This window comes from Lissotriton vulgaris, chromosome 1_1 (assembly GCF_964263255.1).
Source record: "Lissotriton vulgaris chromosome 1_1, aLisVul1.2, whole genome shotgun sequence".
In the NCBI taxonomy this organism is placed as follows: domain Eukaryota; kingdom Metazoa; phylum Chordata; class Amphibia; order Caudata; family Salamandridae; genus Lissotriton; species Lissotriton vulgaris.
The window spans coordinates 328,426,277-328,445,880 of record NC_141685.1 but is presented as its reverse complement, the minus strand read 5'-3'; the positions used below and the strand labels follow the sequence as shown (position 1 = coordinate 328,445,880).

The window sequence follows — 19,604 nt, the reverse complement described above, 5'->3', positions numbered from 1 at the left end:
GAACCATGACTAATATATGACAATTCTACATTAATATTAGTGCTCCCAAATATATTCACTAACCTCAAGTGTTTCATACAACATAACATAGGCATTCTTTCTAGGATGTTCTAATTAACAAACAAGCAATAAGAAGGGGAAACTCTGTACCTCTGGATTGCTCCATACGCTGGGGTTTCTGTGAAGAGCAAAAATACTCAGTCCCAACAAAGAACCTATTGAAAAGAAGACGAACATATTGTGGAAAGAACTATCTCAAATATAGGCTTATATATATTTGAATCAAAGTGCATTAGTCAATGGCTTAACATAACGCAGATGTTTGGGGAATTTTAACTATGCAAACTGAACATTGTAATTCTACATAGAACTTCCACCAAATTTGGTCTAATATTTCTCAAATATTTATCTGATTTAGCATGCTTCTTGCAAAAAAAAAAAAAGATATTATCCTAAACTTGGAAATCTCTACTCAGGACGATAAAATGAATCACAAAGGGGAATACAAAGTATGTTATGACTTTACGTAGATCAGGTCACACCTCATCATGATAAGTGGTCAAATTACAAGAGAAGTGGTACTCGCAAGTGCTCGATTGCTTTGATTATATAGGTGCAGGTTTCTGAGCATCATCTTGAATGCGTAGAAGAGAAGAGCTTGTGTTAGCATGTATCTGTGTATAACGCACATCATTGTTCATTTGGAGGTTTTAGATTTAATACAGTTGCAAATTGGCAAGAATTAACATGCTTGCAGATACATATGGTGGCTTGTGGAAAGTGGAGCATTAGTGGAGATCTGTGGCTCTGTGTGCGATTATTGGGATATTTAACTGTTGTAGCGCCTTTTTTTTATTCGTCCCTTGCATATGATACAAATAAGTTGAAGGTTGACAAGGAGGCAATCAAGTCCTTCCAATTGTGTAATGTTCATCAAATTCTGTCAATTCCCCAAAATTGCTTCCTTTGGTCTCATATGGTCGTATGGAACCCTTCAGTATGCTCAAAATTGAAGGCAAGCAATCCCCATTGAATTACAACTGTATACCTCCAAACATGAGACAAAACGTTGTACACACTACAGGTCACTCTCACAATGTTAAATTCAGTCATAAACATAAGGTTATGACAAATATTTTTTTTACACCTTCCAGAAATCCAGTTAATCATGAATACATTTATATGTAATTTTATACAACAATGACTTCATTGAATACCATTACTTAGGAACCATTTCACTTAAAGAGTTTTATGGAAATACACATATTTTACACATTCACAGCCACCACTGGGTGGTATAATAGATTTTTTGGTTGGCTTAGGACTTTGGTGATGTTTGACGAATCTACACAAAACATTAACAAAAAGACTCATCCATCTTTGCTCCTTCCTAGAATGTGTCAGGGTGAACAATCAAGCAGTGCACAAGAAAAAGTAGGGTCCCAAAACGATTTTTCCAAGTGCAATTTCCAAAGGAAAATTGAAAAGTGATACCAAAAAACAGATGAACAGAATTACACCAAATTTGGCAGCAAGTTATATCTTTACCTAGAAAGCATCCTATATTTCAACCCTTCAGTTAACCGTAGACCCGACAGATCAAAAGGTAAAAATCTGGTTGCTAGCCCCAATGCCAACAAAGATGACGAAGCAGCCATTTTAAGACTTGGGACTCAGTCCCTTGTCCTGAAAAAACATAAATAAACAAGCAACTTTTTTTTCTTTTACAGGGTTGCTCTGCACTTCAAAATTAACATACCCCTGGGGTGGGCTAAGGCCCAGTGGGGTCGAAGCATACTTAGTTAATTTTCTTCAAGCAAATTTGGGCCTTATAACCCCATCCCAGGTGCCTGCAGCAGTATTGAATAGGCAGGAGGAAGTGAAGCCCCACTTCTTGGGGCGATTTCGGCCCAAGTGACCCCATTTTCCAGGGCCCCATTTTTTGGGGATGGGGAGGGAGCATGAGACCTCTACCCTGGGTGAATTCCAGCACCAAGGACTCTGTCCCTTTGGCCTTCCACTTTTTTTAAAATGGCGTATGGGGTCTCCGAGCCACTTTTGGCCCAAGGACCCAACCTCCTTGGGGCTCAACTCTTAAGAGTGTCCCTAGGTCCCTATTCCCCAGGACACTGTAGTTTCCTGCATGCAAGAGAGCCTGCAGGGAAGATTTAATTGCTTCCATCCAATGGTAGCTCTTTAGACTGAGTGAATGAATCCTTGTGGTTGGGTCTATGGCTGCATGTTGTGGACTAAAGAATATTGAAAAAAAAGATTCAAACACATATTTATGGTTGTTTTGAATCAAAATGCTTTAAAAACTTTTGAGAGAATTATTGTTAATAAGCATTGCTATGTGTGTATGAATAAAAAATACATTGGATTATGTTTATTAATAATTTATTGTGGTCAGTTTGACAAACCAAATAGATCTGTTTTGTATATGCTGATGTGTTGTCTAATAAAACCAACAGGCCTGCCTTTTGTGTTTTGCGCCAGGGAGCTGCGTTGCAGAGAGGTGTTCAGAGGCCACGCCCCTTTTTACAACACTCTGCAACACAGCTCTTTGTCGCTTAGTGGAGGTACCTGGTTGGCTAGTTGGCCCTCAGGGGACCTCTGGATTGTAGAGGAATTAATTCCCAAACTTAAAACGCGCCACAGGGCGTGTTTGCACACATATCACCTCAGGCCCCGCCCCCTACCTTCACCACTGTGCAAACGCGCCCAGTGGTGCGTTTTAAGTTGGGGGATTAAGTTCCCTTGAATTCTGAGGTCCCCTGGCGGCCAACTATCCCACCAGGTACCTCCAGTAAGCGCCACAGAGCTGTGTTGCAGAGAGGTGTAAAAAGGGGCGTGGCCTCAGAACACCTCTCTGCAACACAGCCCCCTGGTGCATACTGGAGGTTCCTGGTGGGCTAGTTGGCCCCCAGGGACCCTCAGTATTCAAAGGGTGTTTGTTCCCCCTCTGCAAACCCATCAGTGGGCGTGTTTGCAGAGTGGTGCAAGGAGGGGGCGGGCCTAGGGACGAATGCGTCTTTTTAAAAAAAATAATAATTTTTGGGCCCTGGGGGTCCCTGTGGACACACCCTGACTCCCTAGGCCTGCTCAGGGGGTCAGGGTGTGTCTACCCTTCCCCCTTTTCACACGTTCCAGACATATTTCAATGACTTCCTCAGCCTCGCTTCTACCACAAAATATATTTCTATTAAGGTGCCAACAAGGGATTTGTTCTACGATTAAATCACAAGTAATTGATCACTTTTATATTTATAGTTTTGATCAACTGAATTAAATTGCAACCTGCCATAATAATCAATTGTCACAAGAATATGGACGTAGTAAACAAATTACTAAGAAAGAAGAAAAAAGGCTACACGGTTATTGAGTTAATAAAATGATATCGCTTTATATATATTTTTTTAAGAAGGGTACTTTTTACAGTGAGAAAAATTCATCGAAAACAAATGAACTGGAATAAATAAATTGTTCGTCACGTCCACTTACGTTGTGGTCCACTCTTAGTAAGTTTTAAACAATGAATCATGCATAACTGGAAACAGTGATTCTTATGTCGAAGTTCTTTTAGCTTTAAAGATGTGGACAAAGTAGTCGATGTTTCGGCCTTGTTGTAGTTAAATCTTAAAGGCCATCCTCAGGACAGTTCAAACTTAAGAGAGTAGAGACCCCCTGGATTTTGTCGTGATCCTTGTAATTCTGGATTACGAATCTTGACTGAAGGAACCTGACAACCTGCTAGTTGAGTAAAATGATTGAATTAAGATTATGGGACCGGTAATATCACTCCGCGTCTCCACAGCGTTTCTGCTCTTTAAGGAGTTTAATCACTTGAGCAAAAAATGGAGAGTTAGATCCGGAGTTTGAAATTAAAACAAATACGCCGTAGAAACCTCGATTGAATATGTTGGTTCCAAGTAAGAGAACACCAGGACCCACCAGAAATGTGTTGCACCAATACCCAGGATACCGGACCCCTACAGCATACGCCGAGACAAAGAGTCCACTCTGGACTCAAACAGCTAGAAAGCAAGCATCCTTTGAGACCCACTTCATGACTGGCCCAACTTTCCTGGAATCACCTTTACAACTTGCCAGCTCCTGACCGCGAGGACATCTTGGCACATGAGTCCCAGCTGACCTAACTGCTCTGCACCCAGCCCATCTGGCTGTGCTTCCGTGGTCATGACCAATGACCTCAGCACCCTGCTACCGTATGAATTGTAATGCGCCAGAGAATCCACTGGTGGAACATTGGATCTAGCCTTGCTAGCTACCGAAAACCAAAAGGTGAAACTTGAGATCCAACTACACAACTTTATATGCATTTTTCTATTTTCTCCCACAGACTTACTGTATAACAAAGTTCGTGGTCTGAACAATTACATAAAATTAGACATTTTTGCAAATTAGTCTCGGTTTCATTCTTGAGTGTGTGTCTCATTCATTGCCTTTGTGAGTACAACAAATGTTTAGCGCTATCCTCTAATAAGCCTAACTGCATTCCCACACTACCACAAATAGAGCATTATTATTACCTCATTTTGCCTCTGTAAATCAATAAGGGCTCCTCTGGACTCTCTACACATTGTACTTTGTTTTAGTGCACTATATAGGGAGCCAGCTTCCTACACACTGCCAAACGCACACAAGATCACTGGTGACATTTCCTCTGGCTCCATTATGCAGCTGTAGTGCAGAATACGTACTTGACATTTACCCAAGGAGATAGCACTTCGTAATTAACCACTAGAAAGTACTCCACTGAGGTAGATATTTTGTTCAAAACTGTACTTGTTAGATAAAAGGGCAGGTGTGGTCCCTTTGTGGCCGAGTCACTCACACAGCTACTGAAACACCCACTCACTTACTCAGGCGCTCACACACCCACTGATAGATAAACTCAGACACTGATGCACCTAGTCACAGACCTATACAACCACTCTCAGACACATTCAGACTGTCATGCATCCACACACAGACCCACTCAGACATACACCCACTCACAGGCCCACTCAGCGACTAATGCACCCACTCACAGACCCACTCAAACACTCATGCACTCATGAACAGACTTACATGGAGCCACTCACAAACCCACTCAGACACATTATACTGAGTTTCTATGATTGTGTATGAGTGAAATCTTAGCCTAACTATAACATCTCTGTAACCTTTGATTTTTTCATTGTATTTCTAAGATTTTTTTATTCTATTTCCTAACTATAACGCTCTTGTAACCTTTGGTTTTTTTTGTGAATTTCTACTTTTTTTTAACGTTATTTCCTAACTATAACATCCCAGTAACCTTTGTTTTTTTAGTGAATTTCAAAGGTTTTAAAATTGTATTTCCTAACTGTAATTTGTAACATTTGAGGGTGTGTGTGTGAGTGGGTGTGTAAGTGGCTGTATGGGTCTGTGAGTGGGTGTGTGAGTCTGAGTTGGTCTAAAAGTGAGTATGTGTGGGTTGGAGTGGGTGTACAAGTGTCTAAGTGGGTCTATGACTGGGTGCATTAGTGTCTGAGTGGGTCTATGATTGTGTAGATGAGTTTCTTAGTAGGTTTGTGAGTGGGTGCATGAGTCTGAGTAGGTCTGTGAGTGGGTGCATGAGTTTGAGTAGTTCTGTGAGTGGGTGCATGCATGAGTCTGAGTGGTTCTATGCATGAGTGCAATAATCTGAGTAGATCTGAGCATGATTGCATGAGTCTCTGAGTAGGAGTGGGAGTGAATGCATGAGTTTCTCATTGGGTCTGTGAGTGAGTCATGAGTTTGAGTGGGTCTATGGGTGAGTCATGAGACTCTGTGGGTGTGTGAGTGTCTGAATGGGTTTGCGAGTATGTGTTTGAGTCTGAGTGGGTCTGTGAATGGCTGCATGAATGGTCTGAGTGGGTGTTTGGGTGCATGAGTGTTGAAGTGGATCTGTGAGCATGCATGAGTCTGAGTGGGCCTGTGAATGGGTGTGTTGGTTTATGAGTGGGTGTCTGAGTGGGTCTATGCATCAGTGCAAGAGTCTGAGTGGGTCAGTGCATGATTGCGTGAGTCTTTGAATGGGAGTGAATGCATGAGACTCTCATTGGGTCTGTGAGTGAGTCATGAGTCTGAGTGGCTCTGACAGTCGGTGCATGACTGTCTGAGTGAGTCTTTGAAAGGATACCTGAGTCCATGTACGTCTTTGAGTGAGTGCATGAGTCTCTGAGTGGGTCTATGGGTGAGTGCATGATACTCTGTGGGTGATTGGGTATGTGAGTGTCTGAATGGGTTTGTGAGTGGGTGCATGAGTCTGAATCGGTATTTAAGTAGATGTGGGAGTCTGAGTGGGTCTGTGACTGGGTGTGTGAGTCTCCAAGTGAGTCTGTGAGTTCATGAGTGTCGTAGTGGATCTGTGAGGGTGCATAAGCCTTAGTGGGTCTGTGAGTGACTGCGTAAGTCTGAGTGGGTCTGTGAGTGGGTGTGTGAGTCTGAGTGGGTCTTTGCGTGAGTGCAAGAGCATCTGAGTGGGTCTGTGCATGATTGTATGATTCTTTAAGTGAGTGACTGCATGAGTCTCATTGGGTCTGTGAGTGAGTCATGAGTCTAAGCAGGTCTTTGAAAGGATGCACAAGTATCTATGTATGTCTTTGAGTAAGTACATGAGTCTGAGTGGGTCTATGATTGAGTGCATGAGATTCTATGGGTGAGTAGGTGGGTGAGTGTCTGAATGGGGTTGTGAGTGGGTGTTTGAGTCTCTGAGTGGGTCCGTGAGTGGCTGCATGAATGGTCTGAGTGAGTGTGTGGGTGCATGAGTGTCAAAGTGGATCTGTGAGCATGCATGAATCTGAGTGGGTCTGTGAGTGAGTGTGTGGGTCTGTGACTGGGTGTGTGAGTCTGAGAGGTTCTGTGAGTTGGTGTGTGAGTCTGAGCGGGTCTGTGAGTGAAGCATGAGTGCTTCAGTGGGTCTCTAAGTGGCTGCATGAATGTCTGAATGGGTGCATGAGTATCTGAGTGGATCTGTGAGGGTGCATGGGTTCACTATGAAGGTGATTCTTTACTAAACATGTTACCTGCAGGTAAAGTCCGTCCATCACAGAACGTCATTGGAGCAACGAGCTTTCGGGCCACACCTGGCACTGGTGGGTAGAGGCGGAGACTTTCTTTGATGCACATGGTGGTGTAGGTCATCTTACTAAGATCATCCCTGATTGAAATTAAATGCATTATTATTCTGGGTGTGAGCCCTCATTACAATGAACACAGATTTTCATACTCATTTTACATATTAAGATGGTTACTTCTTTTAAGGGGACCATCTAGTGTAGAGTGTTCTCTGTGCAGAGTTCTGCATCACATAGAAATCACCGACAATATGCAGTTATGAATATTTATTTGCTTGGTTATATCTTTTTTTGGGGGGGTGGGGGCAGGAGTTTTATTTAGCCAAAGGTATCAGAGCGCTTTACACGAGCACCTGTTGCATTACAGACAGACACATTAATTTTGTTAGGCACGGGGAGAAAAAGCGATTTGCCCAGAATCACAGGATCTTCAGAGTCCCTGCCGAGACTCGAACCTGGTTCTCCGGCTTCGAGGTCGACCTCTGTTTGGGATCTGAGACCGCCTGCAGCATAATTCATCAAATGGCCGCTTTAAAATAAAAATCAAGTATCGAGAGTTGAGATTATCTCCGCTCCTTTTACCATGTGAAATCCTTCTTATAGTGCCATCACTGAAACACAAATAGACATGCTCAGTCTCAATGCAAGACATGTTTTGCCTAAAACTCATTGAATTAATTATTTATCACAATAGAAAAAGTAAAATAGTACACACAAGTCTCCTATTTTGCATACAGGAGGACTGGAGGGCTGTTCCAAGTTGGCTGCTGTTTAGACCTCTTGAGTCACTCACAGCAGCCATTTTTGATGGTAAAGATTAATGTTCCTTTCTACAGTCTCTGCTATATGATTAATATTGTTTCATGTTCATCCATACCCTTAAGTACCCTTAAGTACCTGAAGCTATACTCCCTTTTTTCAAACTCCATGTAGGAATAAAACCTCAAACTAATATCAGTTATAAATACATGTATTAAGAATAAAGGTGGTGATGGACAGGTGCAGCTTGTCCATACAGTCTATTTACAAAGTTATTTAAGGCGCCAGGTGGGGTGCCAAGTTAGAGGGGAATAAAATCTAATACAAAAAGACATCAAATAAAATATATAATAGGGCACTGAATACATGGCTTTCTGTTGGCAGTTGCAGGTAGCAAGACTAGGGCAAGCCGTGTACAAAGAAACCATCATTTCATTAATTTGTATATATGTATTTTGATACATAGTTTGTTCAAAGGCTAAGGTATTTGCAGTGCATCCCTCCAGTTAATAACCAGAGACCTATAACAAATACTTTTTCTAGGCAGCCCAACTTAGGATTAATTTATTTCTGATACTGAGCAAATACACTGTTGCTCGCTCTGGGACCATTCCCTTTGCCTTCATGGATCTGTCATCGGCATTTGATTGTGTTAACAGGAATAAGCTATGGCAGTCCATGAGGGCTATGGGAGCGGAGAACAGTGTGGTCAACTTTTTGGAGGACCTGCATAAGTCCACTAAAGCCAACGTCAGGTTCTCACAGGATCTGCGTGTTACGAGGGATTTTAACATTAAAAAGGGATTAAGGCAAGGCTGCATTTTGGCCCCTTATTTATTCAATCTTTATATTAATAAACTGGATAGCGTATTAAGTGCAACTGGCGGTGATTATCCCACTGTAGGACGGTGTGGGATCCCCGTCCTGTTGTATGCGGACAATGCCGTTCTCATATCCAGGACAGAAAAGGGGTTACAAATGCTTTTATCTGCCTTCTTGGGTTTTATGTCAGACAGGGATTTGGCAATTAATAATTCCAAATCATATGTTATGCAAGTGGGACGTTCCGGTAAGAAGAACTTCCAATTTAGAGTGGGAGATTCTAAGATTCCCCGCACGAACGTGTTTTCATAGTTAGGGGTCCTCTTTGATGATAAGCTTAATTGGGGTCCATTAATACAGAAAAAAGGGGACCTGGCTCGGATGAATTCAGCAATCTTCAATTTTGCCTCCAAACTTGGGATGAAACCCACAGGAGCTATGCTGCAAGTGTATCTGGCCAAAAGCCTGGCCATAGCTTCGTATGGCAGCGAAATATGGGGATATAATGCTGGAGACACCCTCCAAGTAGTGGAAAATGACTTTTTGAAACGTCTATTATGTGTACCACGGGGGACATCCAACATAGTGGCCCACCAGGAGCTGGGGGTCCCTTATGTAAACGATGTACTCTCCATGCAACCCCTGATTTGTTGCTTAAAATGTTGGTTGAATTTAGATCTCTTCCTCACCCACCTGATTATAAGAGATTGCATGTCTCTTGATAACTGGGCTCGTATCCTGTGGCTAAGCTATGTTAAGAAAAGTTTTGGAAGGTTAGGGCGGGTGGACCTATTCTCCACTCCCGAATGCATCACTAAGAGGGACATGGAGACAATTAAGGTAGCCTTCCTGTCAGTTAGGAATATGGAAAAGGAAGCCAAAGAGGTACCGAAACTTAGTGTGCGGACATACATAATGCTCAAAACAACTCCTAGGGCAGAGCCATACCTCATAGGGTTTTTGTCCACACATGAGAAATTTTTACTAACTAGGTTTCGGCTGAAACTTTTTCACCTTTTGCTTGCCGGACCCAAATGTTTTACTAGAGGTAACGTGTCAGCTCCCTGCGGCTGCAACGGACAGTCTCCGCAGGATATGCTGCATTTTATGTTTTTATGTAAATTATATGAATTTCCACGGAAACGCTATTTGGTTCCTATTTTAAAAATGTAAATGTAAATGTTTTTGTACTTGTATAGCGCACAGCTACCCGCAGTGGGTTTCCCGGCGCTTGTACGAATACCGCAAGGGAACCCTTCCTGGCTTTCCCTGTGAAGTGTCCACTCCTGGGCACCCCCATGGTGCAGACCAGGCATCCCTTGCGTTGTGGGGGCCGTTGTGGAGACTAAGCAAGCTATTGCCCAGAGTTGCAGCGTGGGACCCATGATCAGAATAGGCACTGGGGCGAGAATATCCGGTCAGGGGAATTTACGAGCCCGAGACCTGCCGGGGCAGGAATCGAACCCTGGTCCCTGGCCAGAGCTCTGCATCGAAGTCTGCCTGCTCTAACCATTGAGCCACACTTCTCCAAAAAGAATGAATTATAGACAGGCTCGTCCTGCATTGGTGTATCTGCAACTATCAAAAGAGGACTGCTTATTTTTTATAGTGGGGTTTTTAAAAGCTATAGTTAATTCTAGGAAATACATGGATTTGTAAAGAGTGTATTCCTCAGGCTTTTTTTATCTATTTATTAATTATCATTGCTGTTCCTGTTGTCATCTCAACATATGCACTGTCACTTGTACTGTTTTTATGATGTGTAACTTTTATGGTTTGATTTATACACCGAATAATTTATTTATTTATTTTAACACTCAACATACTGTGATTCTGGGCGAATCCCTTAATCTCCCCGTGCCTAACAAAAATGAATATGTCTCATGTAACGCAACTGGTACTCTTGTAAAGCGCTCTGATACCCGATACACCGGGTCAAGTTTGCACTATATAAAACTCTGTAAAATAAACTAAAATAAATAGATAAATCATCCTAGCATTTCAACCCTCATACCAGTTTCACGTTTGAGTCTGTGCAAGCAAACATATTTTCTTGGTAAATGTCCCCAGAAGTAAAATTTGACAATGTTAACCAATATCTATAGCGCTACATGAAGTCATTACTATTGTTCAAAGGAGACACCTGGCAAGACGCACTGTCTTTGCATTTAGATTTCTTGTTTCAAAGTAGTGGGTTAAAGTGTGAGGGACATCCCAGTACTTTTGTCATCTATGCACTTGCAATACGGTGGATGGGATATCCGTCATGTTTGTGACGCCAAACTCTAACTCAACCCATTAGTCTTTCTACTGCTTGCTTTCAGATGCGGGATGGAACCCTCCGTGGTCTACCCCGATCTCTCCACTGCTGCTTTAATCTCTTTTCAAGGAGTGGCTGAACTCTTCCTGCTGCTGGTGACTGACTTCCACTCCCTGTAACTAGGGGATTAGGCACGGATTTTCATCTGCCTGGTGCACTCTACAGTACTTTTAAGGAGAGACTGGAACCTGCAATACTTCTGGGTAGAGATGTCTCTGCAGCACTGCTAAGACTCAAGAGAGAGTGCTTGTTTGGGTCTCTCCATGCCTTTGTCATTTGACTTACCTGCAGCCACCAAGCTGTCCAGCATCTTCTGCTTAAACTAAGAGAGAAATGGTCAAAGGGAGCTCCACTCTCTGTCTTTACTTTGTTCTCCACGCTGTATGCTTTACTGCACTTATGTATCCATCTATAGAGAGTTCGGTGCCTCTCTTTACCTTCTTACATGGGCCAGAAACCAGAGTCCCGACAATAGTCTGGAATTATTAAGACGTTCAGTGGGAGTGACTTCCAGAGATCAGTCTATCTGTAATTCATAGTGGAACTGCCACCTTTGGGAGTTGATGCAGGAGGTCTGTTTTTGGTGTGCCAGAAGGTAGATCCTGGCTCAAAAATAAAGTAGACTCAATTTCCAACACAGTGTGAAAAATCCATAATGTGATTTTTTTCTGTAGCTAATAAGACTTCATTCCGTAGTGGTGTGGTTTGCTTAAGTTGGAAGGAAGTTCGATTTGTTTGGTTCTGAACTTACTGTAGGTTATCATTATGTTTTTAAAAGACCCGAAGAATAGAGCAGCAATGACCCACGTCGAGCAACAGACTCCACCTAATACAATTATTATTTTTTTTCTTTACTTATTTGTGTGTTCCCGATGAAGAACAGCACACAAGAGCAAGAAAAGAGCTCTAGGTCAAATATCACACTTTTCAAAATGTGTAGTAGGTGCGTATCTACAGCCAGATGCCTCCCAAAGTAGTAAGCTCGTTTTAAATTGAATGGGGGTTACATTACTTGAATTATTCCAGAATTAAATGTCCTTGTGTCAGTCAGTAGTTCTATAGGTGCTTCAATTAGAGCTATCTAGAGTCAGATAAGACTGACTGTATTATAATGCTCCATCGATGCAAAGAAGCAATTGCCAGAGGGGTAATCTAGACATTTAGCAATGTGGACGTGGGCAAAAGCGCTTTGATGATTGTCAATTTGGAGGATCTAAAAAGATGTAATTCAAAAAAAGTTGAAAGAATTCCATGACGAATGATTACCACCACAGAAAAGTCTGGTATGGTGGCAATCTTCAAAGAATCCCAACTATAATTTGGAAACTGCTGTTCCAAATGTATAATGGTTTATGACTTTAGTAGGTAGGGTCACTAACTCAGTATATTGGAACAAAAATCAAGACCACCGTTGAATGGTAGATGAATTCTACCCTAACCCTTTCGTAATCTCAAATCAGCCTACGATTTCAGATTTCAACTTTCAACAATACTTTTTTGCACTTTAAGCCTAGTTCATGTCAAATTCAGTTTCCCACACTAACTTGGTTCCCAAGGCCGGAGTACTACAATGTGTAGTATTATATTATTATCACAGGTATCAAGAGAAGGCTTGATAAGTAGCAAGATCAAAGTAGCACTGGGCATGCCTTAAGGTATTGTACAACGTTCATGTTACACACCCAAGGTGTATTCAATGGCAATACAAATCTACAATATTGAAGAACAATCTCACCATTCCACCGCATCCCGCTCTCCCAGTATTTCTTTGATCTCCTTCCAGCACATCTCTTGATGTTCTGGATACCTGGCCATGGAGTACAATATCCAGGAGATTCCACTCGCTGTTGTGTCATGGCCTTCGAACATAAAGGTATCCACTTCAGCCCGGAGGTCCTCATCAGACAGTCCATTTCCATCTTCATCCTAGTTAGGTAAGCAAGCACACTTTCTTGAGATCAGCTCCATCACCCTGTGGCTTCCTCTAAAATCATGCAGAGCAGCCAAGAAACACAGCTACACAAGGAGACTTCCACAAGGTAATCTTGCTTTCCAGTGCACACTGGTACATGTCATTGAACAAATCAGAATTAAACCGGTTGCTGCAAGGTTTGGAAAAGTAGGACTAAGAGAAGGGTCTTTTCCAATATTTATTTTCTTTATGTTGTGCTTTGCCTGAAAATGTATGTGCCAGGCATCAAATATACTCTCAATCTTACTCCATTAACATGCCTAAAAAGAACAAACCATGCATGATTGGTGTGAGCGTGCATCATGCTATTGGTAGCAACGCTCTCTTTAAAGGGCGTTGCATAGTTCAGTGTACTTATGCATTATTTGAATGGACTCGTGGCTGAATGGTTGAGGCCCTTTTTTATTTTTTATTGGGAAGGTTGTTTGCCAAACGACTGGATTGATTGGGGTTAGCAGTTATCTGGTTGTTTACTGTGTCAATTAGTGCAAGGAGCATCTACGTACGTGCAGAAAAGCCATTATGAGAAGTTTGGCCTCTACAGATCCTCAGCTAAACTGCAAACTTCTGAAATTTTTACAAATGCATGAAAAAGCAGTTACGCAGAATTGTAAGCAGAATACAATAGCATGAGGAATTTGCTTTGTAAAATGAGTACACAATGTCTATATACGGTTAAATGTTGACACTTATGCCAACATGCATGAAAGTCAATTGCATTCGCAAACGGTGCGAATCGCAATTTTCGGCCGTTTGCGAATGCAAGTGATTAATTTGGAATGCATCATGCATTTCGCAATTTTAGGAATCGCAACCATGTTGCGATTTCTAAAATTGCGATTGCATTTAAGAAATCGCAATTTCAGATCTCTCAAATGCAATGCATGATCATTTTTTAATTGCGAATTCGTAATTTGGAAGTGGTAAATTAGCATGAAGTTGAACTTCATGCTAATTTCCCGAAAACTTTCAAATATGCACAAATTGCATTTTTGAAAGTTTTAATTTACACACACACACATGCCCTTAGGGCATGTGTGTGTAAATTGCATTTAAAGTTACATTTCAGGGGTGCAGGGAGGGGTTCTTTGGACCCCCCCCTGCACCCTTGAAATTGCATTCACATTTTGCGGACCGCAATTTGAAATTCACAAAATGTGAATGCCTTCCCTTTCATTCCTATGGGCCTTTTGGCTCATAGGAATCAATGGGAAGGGTTTTCCTTAATTGCGATTCGCAAACTGTGAATCGCAATTAAGGAAAAATACTGAATCGCAAAAATAAATGTGAATCGTTCATGCATTGCTATTTGCGATTTCTAAATTGCGATTCCTTAATTTTCGCAATTTAGGAATCGCAAACGGGTGCAATGATGCATGTGGCCGTTAGAGTTGTTAAATCTTTTATTGTGGCATATGTCGATTTATAGCAACAGTGAAAATGTCTGAACAAATTTTATAATGAAAATGTTTTTTAAACAAGATAACATTTTCCTGAGCTGTAGCATTATTAAATTACGTTGCTAAGATATACGATTATGTTTAAAAAGGGATTGTTTTATATGTATATTGTGATGGTTTTTATTAACTGATAACAATAAACTCGTATTTGATTTGATTTAGTGCAAGGGGCATCAGAGAAAACTGGACAGTGAGAAAAGAAGGGCGAATGTTATTGGGATTTTGGGACCATCATGTAGTAAGAGTTCATTTTCTTGACACTAGGTGTGAATACGAGTGATTTTCCACAAGATATAAAAAATGATTTGTTTAACTTATGGTGAGACAGATATTATTTAGCACCTTTATCTATCATTTTTATTGCATGTCACAGTATTTCAATAGTGTTCGTAGCTTATACACCAAAGGAAAAGGAAAGGAAAGGGAGCATGGCTACATCCAAGAGCAGCATTGTGCAGGTCTGAGTTTTTGGCTTGAAGGAAGCAGCGCTATCAGGATTGTAGCAGGAAGTGAACAAACTACATTAAAAAGCCTCCAAAGGTGCCCTTAATCTGATTGAGCATCAAAAAACGAGGTGATGGAAGAAATGCTTGAATTAATCTGGTGATCAATCAGACTACATTTCAGTCTATTGCATAATGAAAGGTGAAGGTGGGAATATATGAACAAGTCCTTTGAGGAATCAATTTACAATGGGGGATTCTAATAATGATGGTTGGTCTGGCAGCTGCAGAAAGGCAGGTAGAGCCCTGCTGGGCAAGGGTTAAAATAAAAAGCAAACCACCTGAAAGGACAGTAGAAAGAGGGTCGATAAGAGTTCTCTGTATAATATATTCAAATAAGTTCCATTGGCAGGAGTATACCCACTTGGTGGGGGGATGCCTGGCTCTCAAAATAATATCATTGACTTTAGGGGGAAGGTGGAATGCTGTCAACTGTGACCACTTAATCTCCACGTAAGAAGACACGTAGAGTTGACAGATTCAGGTGGATGACCCTCCCCTTCTGCTGCAACAGAATTTCCTCCTGAAGGGGCAGCCTGATCGGAGTAATGATGCACACGCTCAGACGATCGGGATATCAGACTCTCTGTGCCTAGTCTGGAGCCACAGAAATGCCCGGTCGTTTCTGATCTTCTTCACGTGCACGTGAGTCCTTAGCACCTTGGCTGCTTGACTCATTCCCCTCCTGTGCTGGAGGTCAATGTAAATGGGTGTGCTCATGACGAGCTCAGCTCGTCATGAGCACACGAGCACCATGCCTCATGACCAGCTGAGCTCGTCATGAGCATCGAAGGGGTTAAAACCCTCTAGCGCCATGTCTCTGAAGAGACAGGTGCCATCAAAGGGCATGTCCATACTAGAGGCCAGGACATTCCCTGAAAAGTCAGAAGTTCTCAACCAGGCGTGTTGTCGAACAGCCACCATCTATGAAATCGCTCTGCCCAGCAAGTCGGTCCGGTCGAGACCACAACGGATGGTGAACTTTCCTGCATCTCTCCTGTCTGGTACTGCTTGGGAGAGGAGGGCCCAGGTTCCCTCTGGGACCTATGGCAGCACTTGTGCAACGGTTTTCCACAGAGAGTGTGAATAATGGCCCAATAAGCATGCGATATTCACCGACAGCAAAACAAGGCTAGTGAAAGCAAAACATTTCTAACCCCAACAATCCAGCCTCTTGGATTCCGTGTCCGGGAGAATGGAAGGGAACGTGCCATTGGAGGTAGAGACTTGGACCACCAAGCTTTCTGGGGTAGGGTGGTTGGTGAGGAAGGTCGGGTTGCCCGGACCACGGCGGTGGCAGTAGACGATTATCATATTCACAGGAGCCCCTGTTCTGCGTTTGGACCAGGTACCCACTGAGACATCTGTAAGGGCCTCATTAAAGTGTAGCAAAGGTCCTAAAGAGGAGACAACTAGCTGCAAGACCTCCATCAAGACATTAGTCTTGATCGCCACCGAAGGGCGCTGAAGGTCCAGGACCTCAGCAGCCCTTCACACCACCATAGCAAATTATGCTCCCTTTTCTGTAGCCACATAGAGGGAGGAAGCATACCAGAACCTAGCAGCCCCTCCCAACCTCTTCCACTCCTAGCCCTCCAGAATAAAGCTCAGGAAATGACATCAGACCTGTAGGTTCTGTAAGCGTTGGAATTGGTGTCAAAAAACACAGTACCGGATCCGGTTCGTCAGGAATCAGAATGGGGCTGGCATTGCTGGGGGGCACCAGCAGCACTGAGAGCATGTGGGGTATTGGGCAGGTGATGTTTGCAAAGGCAAGACCGGTTTCGGGGTAACACCCCTCAGCTAGACTAGCTTGAATCTAGCGACAAATTGAGCAAGGGACCCTCGTCTGTTACCCCGAAACTGGTCCCAGGATGTTTTTATTCCAGGGAAGACCTGGCTTGGCAGTTTTTGCTGGACTGTTCCCATGAAGAAAAGAGTCAAGACCAATTTGTAAATAGCTGGGTCTGTACAGGGGTGGTGCAGTGAGCTAAAGAACAATCATGGCTTCAACACAGATCTAACAGTGGGGGGGTGAGTGTCTGAAAAGTTTCAGCGTTTTATCCATTATCTCCTTGTGTTTGCTTGGTTCGCCCTAAATTGCCCGGGTATGCCCAGATGTGGGTCCCTTGCTCACTTTGCCACTAGATTCAAACTAGCCTGGCTGATGAGGGGTGTTACCCCGAAGCCAGTCCCAGGATGCTTATTCCCGGTACAGGAAAGACCTGGCATGGCAGTTTGGGCTCGAATGTTCCCATGAGGAACATGGTCAAGACAGATTTGCATATGGCTGGGTCTGAACTGGGGTGGCGAAGTGAGCTGAAGAATGATGGTGGATTCAACCCACATCTAATAGTGACTGTGGGTGAGTGTCTGAAAAGTTTCAGCGCTCCACACATTATCTCCTTGTGTTTACTAGGCATTTTGTTCACCTCCAGATGACTGGGTCAAGATGCTGAGGCTTGCCCACCCACAGAGGGCGCACCCATGTCTGGTAAGAAAAACAAGTTCATCCAGCTCTGAGCTTTTTTTCTAGACTGAAATCTGGGAATAATTGTATGAATGTGTTAATTGGTCTGTAAGTAGATGAGATATGAGACGAGGGCTGGCATATATGGTGTATAAGTGGTGACATGAAGGTGTGGATGAATTAATTGAATACTAAGTCCAGGATGGGTGGATGGATGTGTGCATTGATGGGCAAATGATTGGATAAAGGACAGCTATTGATGTTCCCTCCTGCTGCTATTGCCCAAGGTATGCTGGTCATAAAAAGCCCTGCAATTTCAGCACCTGACCCACCATACCTGCTAATAAAAACATGCATTTCTAGACCATGTCTCCCTATCTAGGACCACAGTCTGCTCTGTGTCTCAAACAGCCTTGTTCAGCAACTTTCTATAGTGCATAGTGGTAACTACATTTCTAAGATTTTCTTCTAGGAGAGACATTTCTGATACTGATTCAGGTGTGTTAGCATGTCGGTGGATCGGGATAGGCTAGGAGAATGGAAAGACAAAATGATATTTAGGTCAAAATAATAACAGTTAGGACACGAACTTCTTTAAAGTACAGCACTAATGTAAGTAGCCTATCCTCTTCAAATGATGCATAGCAGAACTCTATAAGTCAGCTTGGCAATTGCATTCTTCAGCAAAGCAACCAATCAGAACTAAAAAGAAACTTACATTCCATTTCTAACAGCACCCTGTATGTATTTTGTTCAGTGACAACAGTTCAGGCAAGTAGCTAAAGATCTCTCCATATAGACGTGAAAAGTCTTGAATAAATAGAATAGCTGAGTGTCTTGGGACTTCCCCTTGTTTTTTCACTCTCTAGCTCTTTGTCCCAGATTGCACTAAAAAGGAGGCCTCCCTCTCTTTTCTACATAAAATGAGTCGGGACATTGATCTGAAAAAGGCTACTGGGCCCTATGGGATCCCTATCGACCTATATAAGGAACATCCTGGGTTCTGGTCCCCTCACTCACAAATATTATCAACCCAGCACATAAAGTTAGTATACAAACTTCCTGACAGTCATCCATAATTGCACCCATTTTCAAAAAGGGAAATGAACATGATCCAAAATGCTACTACCCTATATCCCACCTTGATTCTACAGTAAAGATAATTGGGAGAATTGTGCTGGATAGAATTTCTCCTCTGGTCTCTGGAGAACAACATCTTTTCACATGTCCAATATGGGTTTTGGAACTACAGTACAATGTCTAAATATGCACCTTTTAGTGTGAAAATATTAGTTCGCTAAGCGTAGCTCCCTATCTTCATTTATGGACCTATCCAGTGCTTTCGACTGTGTGAACAGATCATAATTGTGGAATATTTTAACAGCCATGGGGTTGGAAGGGGGCTTGGTAACATTTCTAAGATGCATACATCGGGACGTTGTTGCCTCTGAAAAATATGGTGAAGTAGGTGAGTGCACTGCTCCCTTTTTGGTTAAGCAGAGTGTCCTACAGGGCTGCGTGCTGGCACCCATTTTGTTCCTGCTGTATGTAAACGGCCTACAATCTGCTCTTGTGAATCTGTGGTCACACATTCCGGTGGTAAATAAAAAACCCATTCCCGCAAACCTGTATGCAGATGATGCGGTGGTGCTGGTCAGGACGGCCAATGGCCTTCACTTACTGCCTGGTACCTTTGTCTCCTTTATGAAAGAGCTAGTCTTGGGCACCAACCTGTCAACAACCTTTATTATGGTCCGTGGCCCTAAAAATGTTGAAACTTGCAGTAGGAGTATCAATGATAGATGCATTGAGAGAGTAAGTCTCGTTACCTAGGTTTAACGTCTGACAGCTCTTCCAATTGGGCACCGTGTTTTATCATTAGGAAAAAACGATTTCTACAAGCAGTTGGTACAATTTTCTCGTTTCCACTATAGGAAAGAAAAAACCATACACACCATGATTGAGATCTATAAAAGGATATGTATTCCTATCCTATGGAGTGGGGTATGCAACCATTGGGATGTGGGTTGTATGCAAACTGAGGAAAACCTAGTCTGCAGGCGCATATTGGGGCCCTACAAAAATAGGAGTCTAGAGGGAAAGACAAACCGAACTAGGACGCCCCCCACTCTGAAAGCTAATAAACAACAACAGTCCTAGTTCTCATGGCAATATTTATTTGCTGCATTGTAAAC

General features: G+C 42.6%; 1 protein-coding gene across 1 annotated transcript in view; it reads right to left on the bottom strand.

Moving 5' to 3' along the window:
- LOC147747127 (cytochrome P450 4B1-like) overlaps nucleotides 1-19,604 on the bottom strand; it is a 189,979-nt gene that overhangs the window by 14,496 nt on the left and 155,879 nt on the right. The window contains exons 8-10 of the mRNA XM_086952386.1: nucleotides 12,740-12,930; nucleotides 7,053-7,186; nucleotides 151-215 (exon numbers count right to left, since the gene is read on the bottom strand). Coding sequence (XP_086808512.1) covers nucleotides 151-215; nucleotides 7,053-7,186; nucleotides 12,740-12,930 — 390 coding nt within the window. The remainder of the gene's footprint in view (nucleotides 1-150; nucleotides 216-7,052; nucleotides 7,187-12,739; nucleotides 12,931-19,604) is intronic.